The sequence below is a fragment of the Aethalodelphis obliquidens genome, unplaced genomic scaffold (genome assembly GCF_003676395.1).
Source record: "Aethalodelphis obliquidens isolate GAN/ISIS:26980383/991018 unplaced genomic scaffold, ASM367639v1 scaffold60, whole genome shotgun sequence".
NCBI classification, from domain to species: Eukaryota; Metazoa; Chordata; class Mammalia; order Artiodactyla; family Delphinidae; genus Aethalodelphis; species Aethalodelphis obliquidens.
This window is the reverse complement of record NW_020838004.1, coordinates 10867032-10886421: the sequence shown is the minus strand read 5'-3', so window position 1 is coordinate 10886421 and position 19390 is coordinate 10867032. Positions and strand designations below refer to the sequence as shown.

Here is a 19390-nt window from a genome sequence, read left to right as displayed (position 1 = left end):
GAACATGGAGACTTGTTGATGGAGGTAGCCTTTGATGGACTGTTGGAGTTTGGCTTGTATTTCTCCAGATGGCTCTAGGAGGAGGTGGGACATCAGAGCATAGGGATCTAAAGATAATAGGGGTAAAGTAACTTCTTTTTAATAAAGTACGATTTTTCAGATGAAAAAAGAAAATGTGCCAGACTTAGGAAATTTTAAATAGTAAATGCTCAATCAATGTTAGTTATTTTTTCAAGTGCCAGGCACTGTGCTGAGCACTTTACATGTGTTATTTAAGTCTCATAACAAACCTGTGAAGTAGGTACAAACTACTATCATCCCCATTTTCCAAATTGAGTTTTAGAAAGTTTAAATAAGTTGCCAAGGATTACACAGCTAATAAGTGGAAGAGCAAAGTCTCAAATCTGCGGCAGTCTAATTCCAAAACCTATGCTCCTTCCTGAGTACCACATTAAGTTTTGGAGTGAATATGCAACATTATTAATAATTCCACCATCAAGAGACAACTACTATTAATATGTTCCTGTAATTATTTCTAGTCTTTTACTATGCTTGTTTGAAACATAAAGTCATACAATATATAACATTTTTTACTTAGCATGCTTGAATGTTTATGACATAAACATTTTCCAATGTGTATTAGTCCAGGTCCTCCAAGAAGCATATGCAAGACAGGATTTAATGTACAACAATTTTATTAAGGAAATTCCACGTGAGAGAAAATGGGAGAGAACTGAAGAGAGCTGCAAGGGCTGTAAGACGGGGATGCAAGTCTTATCTTGAGGGAAGGAAAGTAGGGTAGAAGTATCCTAGATCTCCATCCAGTCTAAAGAAAGTTTAACAAGGCCGTCAGGAAATCCTTGAGCCAAAGTCAGCCATCAAAGTAGTCCCATGTCTCTGAAGAAGGACTGCCCTCAGTCACTACTGGGGAGCAGCCCATGGGAAGCATGGCCTTAGGGCAAAAGTGGCAGTAGTTTTCAGAATGCTGTAGCTGAGGCCCATGGCCAATTAAATTCCTGTAGTTGGAGGTCTGGGAGGTACATTCCTGTGGCCACTATCCCATGGTAATTAAAATATCATATGAAATGCCTGCATAATATCCCATATGTAGAAGTCCCATGGTTACTTCTATTTTGAGTGTGTGAATGTGGGTGTGTTTGTATGGTTTGATTGTTATAAAGAACCCTACACTGAACATCTTATTAATGTATTTTTATGTATAGAATTAATGGATCAAATCATGTTTGATCCATTGAATCAAACATTGAATGCCCTTGATGAAATTTGTCACATTGCTATAAGGTAATGCACTGATATTGTTGGACTCTAGGATTTGTGGGGACAAGATAATTATGGCTGGATGGGTGGGATGAGGCCAAATTTTGAAGGGTTTTGAATATCAGCCTGAGATCTTTCAAATTTATTGTTTTATTGAAGAGCTAAGGCTGGAATGAAGTTGGATTGATATTTTAACCTCTTTCTAATACAGGCATGATATGGACTGAATGTAAAGAAATTTGGACTCAAGGCCCCAAGGAGTACTTGTTTGAGTTGTGGAATATGCTTGATTTTGGAATGTTGGCAATCTTTGCAGCATCATTCATTGCAAGATTCATGGCATTTTGGCATGCTTCCAAAGCCCAGAGCATTATTGATGCAAATGATACTTTGAAGGATTTGACAAAAGTCACATTGGGAGACAATGTGAAATACTACAATTTGGGTGAGTTTATAGGACACAGTCAATGTAAGTTTATAAAATGCAGAATTTTCTTATAAAAGTACACATCAGTAACAGTTTGATTACTACTCAGCTCTCATAAAATTGTTGGTCAGTTTCCAGCTTCTTTAGAGTATCTGTATCTGAAGAAGCATGCTTTCTACCTCTTCCCTTGATATTTCTTCTGGCTGGAAACCTCTTTTAATCACAAGAATCATCTCACTTTATCTCTGGGATTAATTGGCTAACCACCAAACTTCATTGAGAATGCCTGTATTATGTCTTGGATTTATTTTTTTCCTCTTGTCCATTAAAAATAGTATACATTTAAGTACTATTTCCATTTAAGGCATATAAACTGTTTGAAAGCAAAGGAATCATTGGAGGCTCTAGAGGGCCCCCAATAAATAACACCACTTTTTCTCACCCAGTCTTTGAAACTAGATAAGAGATAAAACCAAAAGCGAACACGGAGGCCAGATCATCACCTCTAATAATGACAAAGTTCAGGGTGGATGACATAATTCTGAGTTTATTAGCCAGCCGGCTCAGTAATATTGAACCTCAGGCTTAAGCAGATGTATGGACAGGGCAGTCTTCCTCAAAGAGGGGTATGGCAGCAAGTGTCTGATCATGTGAGATTCCCCCATGGAAGAACAGAGGAAAATTCTCAAGAAAAAAGAGGGCAGAGCTGAACCAAGTATGCTCAGTTTCCACCCCAGTTTAGTAATCAGATAAGTCATTCCACCTCCCCAGGAGGAAAGTGACTAAGTGATAGAAATAGATTCAGTTATTTACTTAGGGAAAATCTCTCCTTGTAGAAACCTAGAGTGGGGAAAACAGATTCTCTTTGAATACTTATTTCAAATCCTCTGTTAAGATGTCAGTTAACAGTCAATTGACATCTCTATGGGTTTTACTGGCTATATCACATAGGGATTTCTTTTTTATTATTTCTTTTTAATATTTCTTTTAATATTTAATTAACAACTTTTAGTGCATAATGTAAGGCTTCTATATATTGTACAGCACAGGGAATGTAGCCGTTATTTTATAACAAAAATTTTTATTATATGGAATTTTAAAGTCAAAACTATCTATTTATATATTGTACTTATATTCAAAGTGCTATAAAAAAAGAAAGTGCTTTTATCAGTTTACTGTACCCTTTCCTGATTCCACTTCTCAGCAAATAAGCAAATACAAATTTATAATTATATTTTTCCTCTTTCCTACACACTGCTTTTCTTCATAATGGTTTCTTAATTAGGTTTTTGATGACCTGATGTAATAATGCCAGAAGAACTCATAAGTGAATAATTACTACATTTTTATGATAAAAATAGACTTGAGTGACCAATATAAATTACTTTAGTAAGTTTAAATAACTCCAAAAGCCCCAAATTACATTATAGTGTAATTACAGTTTAAAATTAAATAATGATATCATGTATTTAGGGCCTTCTTTTCTTTTATTATAGTTTAAGATTAAATAGTAAATGCTATCATTTAGTTAGTGCCAAGCAGTTTCTAAACACTGAATGTATGTTGACTTACTGGATTCTCACAACAGATGACAGAGGTAGAAGCAGTATTATCTCATTTTTAAAGAGGGGAAAATAAAACTAAGATAAGTAATTTGTACCAGTTCTTCCAGCTGACTTTAGATAGATAGATAGATAGATAGACAGGTAGGTATTGGAATTTTTACATATGCTGAGTCCACAGTTTGTACTCTTTTTTTTTTTTAACATTTTTATTGGAGTATAATTGCTTTACAGTGGTGTGTTAGTTTCTGCTTCATAACAAAGTGAATCAGTTATACATATACATATATCACCATATCTCCTCCCTCTTGCGTCTCCCTGCCTCCCACACTCCCTATCCCACCCTTCTAGCTGGTCACAAAGCACTGAGCTGATCTCCCTGTGCTATGCGGCTGCTTCCCACTAGCTATCTATTTTACATTTGGTAGTGTATACATGTCCATATATACACTACCACTCTCTCACTTTGTCCCAGCTTACCCTTCGCCTTTCCCGTGTCCTCAAGTCCATTCTCTAGTAGGTCTGCGTCTTTATTCCTGTCTTGCCCCTAGGTTCTTCATGACCATTTTTTTTTTTTAGATTCCATATATATGTGTACTCTTAACCATTATGCTATACCCTATGGAAAACTTCCAGCAAACCAGGGGCGTAATTTTCTCAGTAAATTCAGAAGTTCAAATACACCTGACACTTAAAGAAGCCCTTTAAGATAAAAGACTTCCGTCAGGAACTGGATTGCTAATGTAATTTTATTTCTACCCCAGAAAAGAAGTTACCTAAGTAAAAAACTTAAATAAACTCACCATAACTCTTGTCTTTCCTTTCTCCTAGCCAGGATAAAGTGGGACCCCTCTGATCCTCAAATTATATCTGAAGGTCTTTATGCAATTGCTGTAGTTTTAAGTTTCTCCAGAATAGCCTACATTTTACCAGCAAATGAAAGCTTTGGACCTCTGCAGATATCACTTGGAAGAACAGTGAAAGACATCTTCAAGTTCATGGTCATATTCATCATGGTGTTTGTGGCCTTTATGATTGGAATGTTCAACCTCTATTCCTACTACATTGGTGCAAAGCAAAACGAAGCCTTCACAACGTATGTGCTTTCAGATATTTTGATCATGGAGATCATCGATTAAATAAATGTTAGCTTAACAGTGTTCATATGCGTCCATGGCATAAATAATGTTTTGGTAAAGACTTCATCTCCAGTTACTCTTTAGCAAAATGAGAGGATTTTAAAATGGGTTGGAAGAACTCAATAATGTAGGCAACCTCTGTAATATTAAGTAATTATAGCTAACATTTTTAAGGCTAGGAACTACCTCACACACATCATTTTATTATCTCTGTTTCAGAAGAAAAAAAGGAGACTGAAGTTCAGAAAAGTTAAATGATGTGCTGAACACTGCGTAGCTGCTAATAGATAGAAAAGCCAGGACATAGTCCCTTGTCCACTATAACATCTGTGCTCTTCACTGCTGTGTCCTTCTGCTTACTACAGACTCCTGGGATGCTGACTATGAGAACAGCTGCTTCCTAATTCAATTTGTTGGATCTTATCACTGAGACAATCCAATTTATCAATAGTGACAAGAGTTTTAACTTATGTTCACCATAGACACATGTTTTTTATAAAGTGTGTTTGGAATACATTATTCAAATGTTAGGTATTCAGTGTTACAATAAGTATTGACTGAAGCATAACCTATTACCCATATTCCTGTAAAGTTCAGTTTATGAGAGAAATTAAACCACCTGGGCTAAGCAGAGGGGCTTAGTTTAAGGTCAATAATTATGCTTAAAGCATTGAAATTCCTATGTAAGACATGTCAGTGATTTTGGTAACATCGACTTATTTATATTGTCATATTTTCCTTAAGACACCTTTAAGACACATAATATTGTAATCTTTTTATTGGAAATTAGTGGAAGTATAGATGAGCAGGAAACCCAAAAGGACTCTAACAGATAGCATTATCTTTTATTAAGTAATACATTTAACACTTCCATTGCCACAACTATGGATTATTTAAATGTTAATATCTGTGGTTATGTAATTATGCTAGCATTTACTGAGTGCTTATTATGTTCCAGATAGTGAGCTATGTGCTTCATATACACAATATTTCCTCATCCTTGCAACAATCCTAGAAATAAATAATTATTGTACCCATTTTATAGAAAAGAAAAATGAGGCTCAGGGAAGTAAAGAGTTTTCTCATGAATATCTAATAATTTTCAAAGACACTAAATCAACTCACTTTTATTATGGTACCATTTTTGTTTATTTGTACACTTTATCATTTCCTTTCTCTCCTTCTTTTTCACCAGAGTGGAAGAGAGTTTTAAGACACTGTTTTGGGCTATATTTGGACTTTCTGAAGTGAAATCAGTGGTCATCAACTATAACCACAAATTCATTGAAAACATCGGTTATGTTCTTTATGGAGTCTATAATGTTACAATGGTTATTGTTTTGCTAAATATGTTAATTGCAATGATCAACAGTTCATTCCAGGAAATTGAGGTATAATCTCTATACATTTGTATACTATGTGCTGCATGTTTTAACTATTCCAGGGATCAACTCAGCATTGGTGGTGACAGTATACAGTATAGACTGCTTTCCATCTGTTCTTTCCCTTTTTACATACTTCTTTATATACTATATATACTGTAGAGAATATCTATATTTTTGTATACTTTATATACAAGGAATCTAGAAAATTTTAATGTTTTGCTTCCAAACACAATATCTATGGGTGTGGTGGGATAGTAAGGCGTAAGGATGAGAAATGATGTATGATTTGTTATTATTATTTACAAACTCTTTAGAAATACTATATCAGCATGAATTTATACTTTATTTTAAAAGTTATTGCTTCCGAATACCACTATTCTCCAAATCTTGTTTTGAGTGATGTTCAGAATTGACCCTTTCTCAAACTCAGAGTGATAGTGTACATCTTTATTCCAGAAATCTTGGTCTGTCTCCCAAATTAATCAAAGTAGTGATCTGTTGCAGAATAAAAAAGTGAATAATTTTTCATAGTGTTTTCTCAAATGTAGGAAAATGTATTTATATCTTTCAATGTATTTATAAACACATGCAAGTTTTGAGATCTATAGATCTATAAGCCTGATAAAATTTAGGAAAGAGTGTGTGAATAGTACCTTAACATTTTTGAAAAAATCTTGGAGTGGTCTTTGGGGCCTGAGAGTGTTGTAGGCACCATTACTTCCATCTAGTCACGCAATGTTAGAAGCATCCCAGTAATTCTTTTTACGCATTTCCTTGCTGAACTGTCATATGTATTTGTATAGGATGATGCTGATGTGGAGTGGAAATTTGCAAGGGCCAAACTTTGGTTTTCCTACTTTGAGGAAGGAAGAACTCTTCCTGTTCCCTTCAACCTGGTGCCAAGTCCAAAGTCCCTGTTTTATCTCCTACTGAGGCTTAAAAAATGGATTTCTGAGCTGTTCCAGGGCCATAAAAAAGGTTTCCAGGAGGATGTGGAAATGAACAAGGTGATTTGACTTGATAATTTAAAATTATATTTTTAAATGCTGAAACCATTATAACCACTGTGCCACATCCCTTTATAAAGAAGCAGTCTGTGATGACATGTCCATCCATTCCCAAATGTAGTCACTTAGCTCAGAGCAGTCCTTTGGCTTGTGTCTGTTTATTAGGAGAACACTGGGCATTTCTGCTTAAAAATATAAGAAAAATTCATGAAATATAACTAAAATAATGTACTACATTATCTGGAGTGGGTACTGAAAGGGAGAGCTATTCTGGGCCCCATTTTTGCTATTGTGGCTACATGTCCCTCACTTCACCTTCAATTTATACAGCTAGGTATATTTATATACTTCAATTTATACAGCTTCCATTTTTTGCATGTTCAATTTATACAGCTAGCTGATTATGACTTGGGGGAATCTGACAGACAAGTAAGTCGTACATTGAAAAGTTCAGAAATCAATTGATCACATGTAATATGGGAGACCAGGTTTGGCGTTAAGTAGTTCAAGAAAGAAATATCTAAGGAGACTAATTGGAAACAGTAATCCCATGAGGCAGTACCATCTTAAGAAGCCATGAAAGAGAAGAGGTCTAGTGCTTAGATGAAGGAGTAGAACAATCACAGTGGGTTTAGAAATGTGTGGAGCATGTGGAATGCTGTGTGGAATGCATGGGGGTGGGGAGGTTACTCTCAGCAGGGAACTCTGCAGGGGACAGAACTCTATATCCAGAAGGAGCACTGAGGGACTAGATGCCTCCAGAGGAGGAGGGCCAGGAAGGGAACAGGTGTGGATATGGTGTCATATTATGGGGACGTGAAGGAGCTGGCTGCTTCCAATTCCCAATTTTAATGAGGAAGCACATTTAATTTTCTCTTCAAAAATAGGAAGAGAGGCAATGGGCAAAAGTTGCAAATAGTTCATTTTTAGTTCTATGTAAATAAAATTTGTAACAACAAGATCTGCCCAACAGAGTGGTGGGCTGTCCTGTGAAATAGTGAGCTCCCCATCTTTGCAGGTAATCAATAAATGTTGGCTAACCAACATTAGGAATTTATAGGTTTTCCTACACTGGTGAGCAACTGAGCCACCTTGCAGCTATAAGATTCTATTATTGAATGATTTGCTACTTACTATGTGAGATTCTCAAGTTAAGCTCCCAGAGCTCCAATTTCCTCAACTGTAATATGGGAATAAAAATTGCATCTACATCATGAAAATCAAATCAGATAAATATGTAAAAGTGCTTTGAGAATTCTAAAGCCCTCTTTAAATGTATTATCATTATTTTGTATAGGAATTTTGGAAAAATATGCCATCTTTGGTGCTCTCCCAAATGTATAACTTACAGAACTCAGTGTGTTGAGTGGCAAAAATTTCCCTCACTTTACTTAATGTTATTAAGTGTGTAGTTTACAGGTGTGATTAGAGCTGCAACCCAAGACAATTCAGTCTCCAAAAGGAAATGTCCAAGTACTCACCAAAGGGAAGACCTGAATAAGAATATGTTTCTCTCATTGAAACTTGCTGGAGAATTGGACCAGATGGCTTTTAGAATATGGAATAAAGAAAGAGTGAAATTCGTTTTATAATTCCCAATGTAAAATTAGTGATTGTACCTATTTTACTCTCTATCTTTAAAAGAGAAATGAAGAAAAGAAATTCGGAATTCTGGGAAGTCATGAAGACCTTTCAAAATTATCACTTGACAAAAGACAGGTAAGATCACATTTGAAAATATGAAACCACGAGTAGGTTCAGGCTTTCTACTCAGAGAAAAGGACAGATGTTCAGAAGCAATTTCAAGAAACAGTAGACACATTAAAGAATTAACAATTTAACAATGCTCAAAGAATCTGTTATTGAGAAGTAAAAATAAGCCTGTGTCCTGTTAATCAGCAAAAAGAATTACATGGCTGTTTAAGACAGATAGTAAACAAGTATACTGGGGTACTTATGGGTGATGGAATATAGAAATTGTGATGTAAAGAAGGGAAAATTGAAACAATAGGGACCTGATGGAGATATAATTAACTTAATTCTCGGCAGCTCAGGTGGAGATTATGCACACCTAACAGAGCTGCATTATTTGTCAGTAATCGAGAAGCTGTCACAAAAAGGCACCCTGAGAATTTAATGGCTCCTGTCATCAGCCCAGTTTATAATGAGCAATGTACCCTGGAGCTGCATCAGCTCCGTAATTTGGAGCGGCAAAATCCCTGATGCTGAGGACTTTTGCTTCATTCTGGCAGCAGGCACATAGTAGGGATACAATAAATGCATGTTGCTGAGGGAAATTTTGAGTGAATTCATTAGGAGAAGGCAGTGTATCCGGTGGGACTAGCATTCAGTTGCACATATCATGGTGTTTTCAACAAGACAGTTGTTTTTCCCCCTCTCATTTAACTCTCCAGAGTTGGCAGTACAGGACTGTTGCCAGGAGTGAGTCTCTCTGATTCTCCTGGATTTTTTTGTCATAGTCAGATGCAAGATGACACCTTCACCTCCAGACATCTCACCCACTTTTCAGGCATGAAGAAGGAATGGGGCAAAGGAAAAGTGGGCCCCTAGCTGAATCACCCTCAGAGATGCCTCCCAACAATTTCTGTTATTATATCTCATTAGCCAGAACTCTGCTACAGGGCCACCCCATGGGACACAAATGCCAAGGAGGGATGCTATTTTGTTTTGTTTTTAAGCCAAGTATGTTTCCTCCTCCAACAAAATAGGAATACTCTTATGTATTGATATAGTATTGATATAGCCAGATCATTGAACCAAGTAGTCAGAAGATTGGGATCTCATCTTATCTCTGCCCCTTTAGCAATTCGTTTGACTTCTCTGAACCTAATTTCCTCATCTACAAGATAGGAATGATCAAGTTGTACAGCCCATCACACAAAATCGTTGAGAGGATTCAGTTGATGCTTTGTAAATCACAAACACTATTATACAAATAGTGAAGTACTTGTTATAAAGAAGCAGCTTTTTGTTATTTGGTTATGAATAACTCAATAAAAATTTTTCAAAAATAGGTCAGTGTGAGTTGGATTTTATAGTTTTCCAGTAAGAAATTACTTGTGCTGAAAGTATGATGAATGCATGATAACAATAAAGCGTTGGACAAATATGAGAAAAATTCAAGGGGGATCAACATGGCTTTTTTCTTTACGATAGAAACTATAGTGTCTTTCAAATCAAATAATTTTATTTTCTTTAGAGTTTCTCAAAAAATGTGGAAACTTAAAATTTGTTTTAATCATCTGGAAAATACATTTTATATTTTTTAAACATAGCTTGGATTACTCTACACTTTCCGATAGCACATATTTCAATCCCAGGCGAAAGCAAATTCTTTAACAGCAATACAAAGCCTCTGGTATCTGATCACAGTGGTAGATCGATGAAATGTTGATTCCAATGTCAGCTGAACCTTCTAGAGACCCTTTTGAGAGACTGTTTATTGTGGCAGCCATGGGAGTGTACGGCTCATGTTTTCTTTCGAGAGAGCCTGCTTCAAGGAGTTCGGTCAGCTGACAGCCTCCGGCTGCAGCATCTTTGGGGTCCCCTCAGCTTTCCCGCCATGGCCATGCTCTTTAGGTCCCGGATAGTTCAAGCCAACACAGGACCTCTCTTCGGGCATTCTGCACCGCAGCTCCCCGTTGGGCTGGCTGACTTTCCCAGACAATCTTACTACCTTTCCCTCTTTCCCAGGTGAGCCATGCCTCACGGTCTGGGAGCTTTTTATGCCTTCTGCTGCCACTTCCCATTATCTTTCACAGGCATAATTCTGAATACATCTCATATTTCTCACTTTGTCTTGGCATTTGATTTCTAGAGGACCAAATCAACACAAGTGTCTATTTTCCCTTACCATTTAAGCTTGTGGTGAACAAAACTGAGGCATATTTCACATAGCTTGCTTTTGCTTGATACATTAACTATATTCCTGAGAAAATGTTTTTTAAAGCAACCATTTATAGTTCCAATCAGTTTTGCCTGTTGCTGTGTGTTTTCCCTAACCCATTTGCATGGCTTTTGTTCATTCTTTTTCATGAAGTCTATGTCTAAAATGGCACAGTTAAGTTTCTATTTTGCTGGGGTCTTCTTTCTTGGCTCCTTGAAAGTTAAAGTGGTTAGGTCGCACAAACCTTCCTTCACATCTGCTTCCTTCACATCTGCTCCACGGACACTATATAAATCAGTCAGATGAGCCATATAAAAATACTTTTTAACATATCTATTTATTATCTTTAATCATCTCCTTCAGCTCTGAGTATCACTGACTTTGGTGGTTAGCATTAGCTTTTCGGACATATAGTCTGAAAGGACAGCATACATTAATATTCAGTCTCTGCCATACTGTATTACATGTGTAAACCTGAAAATGCCAAATAACTTCTTGAATATTTGCTCTGTTCTAGCTCTAGAACAGATCCCCTTCAAGTAGTCAGTTTCAGAGCAGGTTTTACATGCCATGAACCATAGGCAAGTATGGAGCGTAGATGTTATTTTAGGATTTGGAGTCCATTCTGTACTGGATTGAATGAGATGTGGAGATTTTTTTGTTTTATCAGTTACATATCCAGGAACTATGTCCTTTAGCTTCTAATTAGGTCAGGGGCTTTCTTTTTAGTCATCTGATGAACCAGTTATATAATGTAGTGGTTCCAATTTGTTACTATCACCAGGGTCACTTCAACAGATGAATTTGTACAAATTACCCATCCTCTTCTCCAGGTCTATAGAGTTAAAATCTCTGGCCATTGGGCCTGGAAATGTGCATTTTAATAAGTACTTAGGAGATTCTAATGCTTATCTGGGTATGGGAATCACTGAGTATTTCATTCCCTGGATGACTTAGTCATGGACATGAGCACATCAGTAAAAAGCAATATTCAGCAAAGTGTCTCCAAAAGAAATAGAGCAGATTAAAACTAACCATGAAATAGGCCTAAAGCCACATAGTAGATAATTATCCTTCTGTACAATAATAATAGCTGTTGACACTTGTACAACATCTACTATGTCAAGCTACACACCTTATCTCTTTAATCCTCATATTAACTCTAGAAGGTAGGTAATATTATTTTCCCTATTTTATACATGAGAAACCTTAGGTTAACAGAGGTGAAATGACTTGCTCAAAGTCCCACTTCAGACACATGACAGAGCCAGAATTCAAATCCATATCTGTTTGATTTCAAGCAAGAGCTTTTACAAGCACTGTACCACATGGTTTCATGTCATATGTGCACCCCCTGCTGACTGATCATATTTCCTCTACATTTTCAGTTCATTGCTTTGATCCCTGCCTCAGACCCCTCAACGTGGGGAATGGGAGACTGACTCCTAGTACTATGTCCAACAACATAAAAAATTCCCAAGCCTGAGGCTTACTTGTTATTCTTAATGAATAACAAACAAGTTATTTAGTGTTCCTCACTCTAATCCTACAATGAAGCTGCAGCAAGATAAGAAATGCTAATATCAAACTAATTACTAGGATTAAAAAAGAAAAGAAACATAAAGAATGCAGGAAATGCGGTAGAAGGTATGGGGAAAAAAAGGACAGGCAGTGCTTTATTCAGAATCAGAGTGTGTATTTGCATTACACAGGAAGAAAGCTTATTACACCCAGTCCTTCCTGCTTCTACTCAACAAGCTCCCCTTTCCCACTCCCATCACATTATGCGTCAGTGCCATCTATAAATGTCCAAATCACTAAGGTTTAAATGCTATTCATATTGCCAACTGAATTCCCTTGACTTCCCAGTCTATTTTAGTAGCTGTACATCAAAACAAATATAAATTAGAATTTTCTGCCACCAAGTGGTAATAATGCTTCTTTGCACCATTGGGTAAGTTTCTTCTTACATATTACTCCTTTGTGTTATTAAATTTTTAAACATGTATTTGTTGAATACCTACTATAGATCAGAAACTGTTTAGAAATTTTTGCTAAATAAATGTTATATTTGCATCCAAATTCATACTTCAGATTTAGAGCAGAACTCTTCACATAAAAGTGATCCAAATTAATTTGTAACTGTTTAGTCATATACCATTTAACTATACTAGTGGTTCCCACTGAGAGGTAATTTTGATTCCACACTACCAGCAGTCCAGGGTGCATTTGTAATACCTGGAGACTTTTTTGGTTGTCACAACTAGAGAAGGGAACTGTTATTGGCATCTAGGGTATCAAGGCCATGGGTGCTGGCAAACATTGTACAATGTACTGGAAGCCCCCCACAATAAAGAATTACCCAGCCCAAAGTGTCAAAAATGTTGCAGTTGAGAAATCCCAGACTCTACCCATTGGGTGCGTGCAAAGAGGAGCTGTGTGTTATAAAACTGTATGACACACTGTAGCTGCAGTCATTGACACGTCAAGATCTACAATCTGGAAAATCTACAATTATACCCATTCTCAAATGAACAGAAAACTGTTTTCTGGCTTTCCTGGTACTGTTACCTCTTCTGTGTCATCCAGGGTATTAATTTGTAAGTCATCTGCCTCAGACCTTAAAACCATGTTTCAGATTTATCTTTCCCGTGTGGTTGAGCTGCAGCCAATTGGTTCATGAACCTGTATTGTACACGTCTTGTATAGCAAGCTGTTCAGAAACCAGGTGAACTCTATTAGTGACCCGAAAGCACTTCTCCCTTCATTCATTCACCAACCAACAACTTTTGAGCACTTACCATCTGCGGGACAGCGATGGCTCTTAAGGCACTGAGATAAACTAAACAAAGTCCCTCCTTCTGTAGAGCCCAGGAGGATGTAGACAATAACCATGTAAACAAGCCAGTGAATAAAGTAATTAGCAATTGAGAAGCATGTTTTGAAGGGTACAAAAGGCCTAGCTTGCTCAAGATCTATTCTCATGGGGTAGGCAGAGAAAGCCATTTGAGGAGCTTATGTGTTGAGCTAAACTCCAGAGGATCAGACAAAGCAAGTCAGACAGGCAAAGAGCCAGGAAAAGAGTGTTTCAGGAATTGGGAATAACAAACCTTAAATTAGAAAAGAGCAAATGAAAAAAAGCCTGCATAGTGTTCATATAATATTAAATTTACAAAAAAGGATGATTGCCATAGGCATGGTGGGTTGTGGAGCTGCCTTAATTTGGAATGACCGGCACGAGTATTAAGGTCCACACATTCATCTCTAAAAAACTCTCAAAGAAGTATAATTTTTCACTTTCTTTTTTCCATGAACACCATTTGGATGTGTTAGTGGCCTCTAACAAAAGAAGGAGACATCAAATTAATGATTTGCCACCATGAGGCTGTGCATTCATGAAGAGATGGACGTGATGCACACAAAGATTCCCTTTGCCTGGATCCTTTTGCTCTGGTTATGAACCTGTCCTCACCCTCCATGCTTTATCATAAAAACTGGGGGATGGAAGTGATGACTCTGGTCATCATGTTTAATGATGTCTTTAAAGCATAAATCATAGTTTGAAATCCAGGAATCATATCTAATATATTAAATATCATTATATTTTATAATATTATAAAAATAAATGATTATGTAATTTGAAAATAAACATTAAAATATTATTAAAATATGTTGAAATTTGCATTTGTTTCACAAATTCATAAATTAGTAGGACTTGAAGGACTGTAGAGGTCAACTAGGGCATTCCCTTCACTGTCAGAAGAGATTGTAGGGTTTCAGCTTCTCACCTAGTATCCCACAGCTAACTTGTAGCAGAGCCAGATTTGAGTTTTCAGGTTTCTGTCAAGTGCTCTTCTACAGAACCCAAGCTGCCTCTGGTTAATTTGGTCAATTGTAAAATTTTATCTTAATTTTTTAAAAGTTAATATAAAGTTTAAAAAAATACGGACATTTTGCTGACATTATTAGGGTGAAATAAAAGGCAAATAGCTACATGGAAAAGGATGCTATCTAAACAATATCTTCACAATGAATATGAATCTTGTCAGCCTTGCCATACTTTTCCCATCATTATAACTCAGCTAGATCATAGTTATGTATGTTATTCATTAAATACTCAGAACATAGCACAGCACCTTACATATAGAGGTCACTCACACATACCTGTTTAATGGATGAATGTGTGCATAGCTGCTTGAATTCAGCATGTGGCCATTTAAAGCATCAATGCATTGAAGTCAAGGATTTTGAGTCTCATTGAGCTTTACCTGTAGCAACTTAGATGTCATTGGGAAATATAAATCATGGCTGTCTTAGTAGATAGTCTTGAAGTTTCTTCTCCCCTGGAAAAGAGTTTTGCACCCCCAAAAATGTATATTTGGAGATGCTGTGTTTTGCTCAATTTCTCCTACTTATTTCTTTGTAAAACCACTTTTTTCCCTTTAGAAAATGCCTTAAAGAGGTTTTTAATCATCCTCTTATCATGTTAATATGGTACTTTACCACCTCTCTTGCAGATTACTCTCCTTGTTATTTTCCTATTCAAGCAAATGTATTATTTGAAAAGTGCTGCCCAGATAGGATACTATATATATCCTAAAATTCAAATGGTTAATTAGTGCTTTCTTGGCACCTGAATCCTATCCTACAACAAAGTCTTACCCTGGTGTTTCTTCAGGAGTCTTATCACAGTCTCTACTGCAGGTGTGGATGGTGTAGTCAATCATGCTGGACTGTGGATCCCTCATCAATGGACTTCTGAGATCACCACCGTTATTTTCTCAACTTGTTTGCCTCTTCCTCCACCAAGGGTGTATCTGTGGGAATGTTAAAACATGACTCTCATGACAAAATGATTGATAGCCACAAAGTCTAAGAGTGTCCTCAGACAACCTCTAATAGACACTGAGAGGCTGAACACACCTAAAGTGTCTATGATTTGTCTTGGAAGACAGAATATTAAGCAAATTAAGTTAAAATGGCACTATACATATAGAAAAGATTATTTTTATATATGAGACTTAGTTCACATATATAACAATGAGATAAATATCATCACATTGAAAAAAAATTAAATGATAATTTCTAATTCTTTTCAAAATACAGTTTGGACATAGTAAACAATCAAGCTTAAGAAGTTCAGAAGATTTCCAGTTAAACAGTTTCAGTAATCCTCCAAGACAATATCAGGTAAGCATTAATTTTTAAAGAAATAAGACTAGTTATTTGTAATATTTAGAAACTCAAACTATGCGATTATTTAAGTGAAAATGAACTGTTATGATATTTTTCTCAATATCAAAATAATACACTAATTCAAAAAAATATTTATTGAATAACTACCACGTATCATGCACTTTCTAAGTACTAGAGATATAGAAGCAAACGAAATAGATGAAGTCTTGCCATCATGGAACTTAGAGCCTACACGTTTATTGTAAAAAGCCTATCTTACTAATGTGAATTCTCCATTGTTGTTCTTTTCCAAGTTGTTTGGGTTTTTCTGTTTCTTTGCCTTTCCATATAAATTTTAGAATTGATTGTGTATTCCAAAACTGTGACTGTGTTGAATCTATAGATCGATTTGAGTAGAATTGTTGTCCTAACTATATAAAGTCTTCCAATACATGAACACAGACAAAAAAAAAAAAAAGTCTATCTTACAAAAACCATAAAAAGAAAGTAAAAAACCCCACCACTGAGAAGTAAAGACTACTTACTGTTCGTGAATATTCTTCCAGATGATTATATGTATGTATATAATTTTACATATAGTTTAATATTATTATAGAAATGTATATGTAATATTATATAAATGAGTTAACAAGACTTATATAATGAATAATAGTTTTTCACTTCACAAAACATATATTCATATTAATTTTAATGGATGTACTATATTCCTTTGTACAAATAAATAACCCTCTATTGATGGACATTTAAGGTTTTTTTTTTTTTTCACTATTATAAGTAGACTACTATGAACATACTTGTCTATGTACCTAATTACATCATTAGGATAAGTTCTTGAAAGTGGGATTTGACTATCATTTAGTTTAAGGTTTAGGTAGCAAGATTTGGTTTAGCTATATATCCACCCAGGACTTCCTGCATACTTGCTGAGCCTCTTACTTTTTATGAAAAGTACATAGTAAAAGCAATATCCTCATGGTGGAAGCTCAAGTGCTGGAGAAATATTATTACATTGAAGCTAGCCATTCCTAAATTATTAACAAGTATAAAATCAAAACTGGCTCCATTTCTTTGTAATGAAGGGGAAAAGCCATAAATGAGGGCACATTTGCTTAACTTTCCATTTCCACGTGCAGAAGTGCACACCTCTGACCTGCCCAGCTGTTAAGGCTGTGTCTTGTTCTAACACTTTCAAGTAAAATACAAGCAATGAACATCAAGGATTAGATGTTTGCTCTGAACTTATTCTTTTCTCAAGAATTGACTTTTGAGTCATTAGTCCTGGTGATGTGAAAATTACTTTTAAAATCTGGAGAGAGTATGCATCCCCTACCAGATAAATCATCTTAATCTTTCATAGCTATCATTTCTGAAGTGCTTACTAAAGAGAGAAAAAATCAGAAACTTATTCCAAATGAGTGATTTATCATGAACGTAAAACTAAGATGGATTTCTCTTTTCTCTGTCTAGAAAATAATGAAGAGGCTCATTAAAAGATATGTATTACAAGCCCAGATAGATAAGGAGAGTGATGAAGTGAATGAAGGTGAGTTGAACACAGAGACAAGTCAGCCCCTGAGCATAAGCCAGGACCTGGGGCCTGAAGCAGAGCTGAGGGAGAGCTGGAGAGATGGGTGTGGGAAGGGTGAGCTTCAACAGGAGAAGACAGGATCTCGCCAACCATCAGTATTGCTACACACTGGGGAAATAGGCTATGTCTCCGCAGTTGGGGGCAGATGACACTTGCTAGATAAGTAACTACAGTCATCTCTTGGTATTCGTGGGAGGTTGTTTCCAGGACCTGTGTGGATACCAAAATCCATGGGTTCCCAAGTCCCTTATATAAAATGAAGTAACTACTACAGTCTACCCTCCGCCTCCGCACACATAATACCCGAGGATAGGGAGAGCGAACAGTGTTATATCCGTGGGGGGCTTGAGGGAGAAGGAAGTGGTTGGGGATAGTAAGGGTCCATTGCCCCCAAACCCTGTAACATTTGCCACCAGTGTTTCCGACGTTGTAAGTTTTCTCTATAATCTTTTCACTAACCAAAATACTGAGCTGAGAAAATAGAAACCTGCCCCCATTAAAAAATGATTTCCTTTGAAGGGATTCAAAATACAGATGTGTGTGGCATTAAGGCTCATTTCAATCTATCCCAGAATCACTAGTTTCTCTGCATTACGTATTTACAATTGACTTCTTATCACTCTTGTTTTGCAAAGGGGAGCTGAAGGAAATTAAACAGGACATCTCAAGTCTCCGCTATGAACTTCTTGAAGAAAAAACTCAAAATTCAGAAGACTTGGCAGAACTTATAAGAAAACTTGGGGAGAAATTATCAGTGAAACCAAACCAAGAGGAAAGCAATAGATAATGCAAAGTCTTTCTTTAAAATTCATATTTATTTGTCCACTTGAAGCCATGTTATTTTCTGATTTATTTTTTTAACTGGCAATATGACCAGCTTTTAGAGAAGAAAATGTTCAAAGATAACTTGGGTCATCCTATTATTTGGAACTCTACTATTTAATATTTTTGATGATTAAATTTCATTATTCAGGCTAAAGTTTGCAGATTATGATGAAAATTATTCCCAGTTGTTTGGTGCTTGTTTTGTAAACTGCTTTCTTGGGTACAACTATTGTGATGATGTGATTGCCATGTAGTGTTTGCCTGGGAATCATTTTAGCTGGCAGGGCAGACACACCATATTGTGGTATTTCCCTGATGGAGATATCAGATATCAGGTACCTTCTTGCCTGCTCTATGGGTCCCTTGCAAGACTTCCAGACTTGAAATCTAGAGAAAAATAATCTCTTGCCATTTAGAGAATACTGTTTAATCATCTACCCTTCTTAGCCCCCACAGAATATGATTGATAATATCTGCAAAATGGGGTTAAATCTTTCCTAAATTTTCTGATTCATCTCTTTGAAAATGTTACACTTACCAGTGAAAAAGTGTTTCCTTCACTGAACTCTGGAAACATAGTTCAGTTCTGTGTGTGTGTGTGTGTGTGTGTGTGTGTGTGTGTGTGTGTTTGCACATGTGCATGTGAAATACTTGTCCTAGTTTCTTTTGCAGCCAATACAGATACTCAAAAGCTCTTTATATTATACTTTTTATTGTACAATGTACATTTTTTTATTTTATTGAAAAATTATTGGCCAAATAAGAACACTTTATTGGAGAAGTATCAAAGCCACAAACAATTATCGTTATTTGCTTCAATTATAGCACAATTTTTGTACCATTTCCAAGGGGCTTTACAGGTGAATTCCTATGTTTGGCCTCAAATGTAAAGCAAAAAACGTGTTGAGGGAACTTGCAAATACTTAGTATGTCCTACCCTCCTCTCAAAATATATAAAACAGGAATCTGAATTCATGAGCATTTACCAAGAGGTTGCTATTACTTACTGATGATATGGGGCCATATCTAAAACAACTAAAAGAAAGAAATGAAGGTTCACTATTCAGCTACCCAAA

At 36.2% G+C, this 19390-nt stretch overlaps 1 protein-coding gene across 5 annotated transcripts in view; it reads left to right on the top strand.

Annotated features, from left to right (window-relative positions):
* The window catches only part of TRPC6 (transient receptor potential cation channel subfamily C member 6), a 116458-nt gene extending 97915 nt beyond the window's left edge, over positions 1 to 18543 (top strand). The window contains exons 6-13 of one of the 5 annotated variants that reach the window (XM_027087750.1): positions 1490 to 1723; positions 4099 to 4363; positions 5602 to 5797; positions 6595 to 6798; positions 8443 to 8517; positions 15812 to 15895; positions 17369 to 17444; positions 18125 to 18543. In XM_027087750.1, coding sequence (XP_026943551.1) covers positions 1490 to 1723; positions 4099 to 4363; positions 5602 to 5797; positions 6595 to 6798; positions 8443 to 8517; positions 15812 to 15895; positions 17369 to 17444; positions 18125 to 18276 — 1286 coding nt within the window. In that variant the 3' untranslated portion in view covers positions 18277 to 18543. Of the gene's footprint in view, positions 1 to 1489; positions 1724 to 4098; positions 4364 to 5601; positions 5798 to 6594; positions 6799 to 8442; positions 8518 to 9212; positions 14013 to 14038; positions 15752 to 15811; positions 15896 to 17368; positions 17445 to 18124 lie in introns of those variants that run through there. The other 4 variants (XM_027087752.1, XM_027087751.1, XM_027087753.1 and 1 more) reach the window with 4 other exon arrangements.
* The last annotated feature ends 847 nt before the right edge of the window (positions 18544 to 19390 follow it).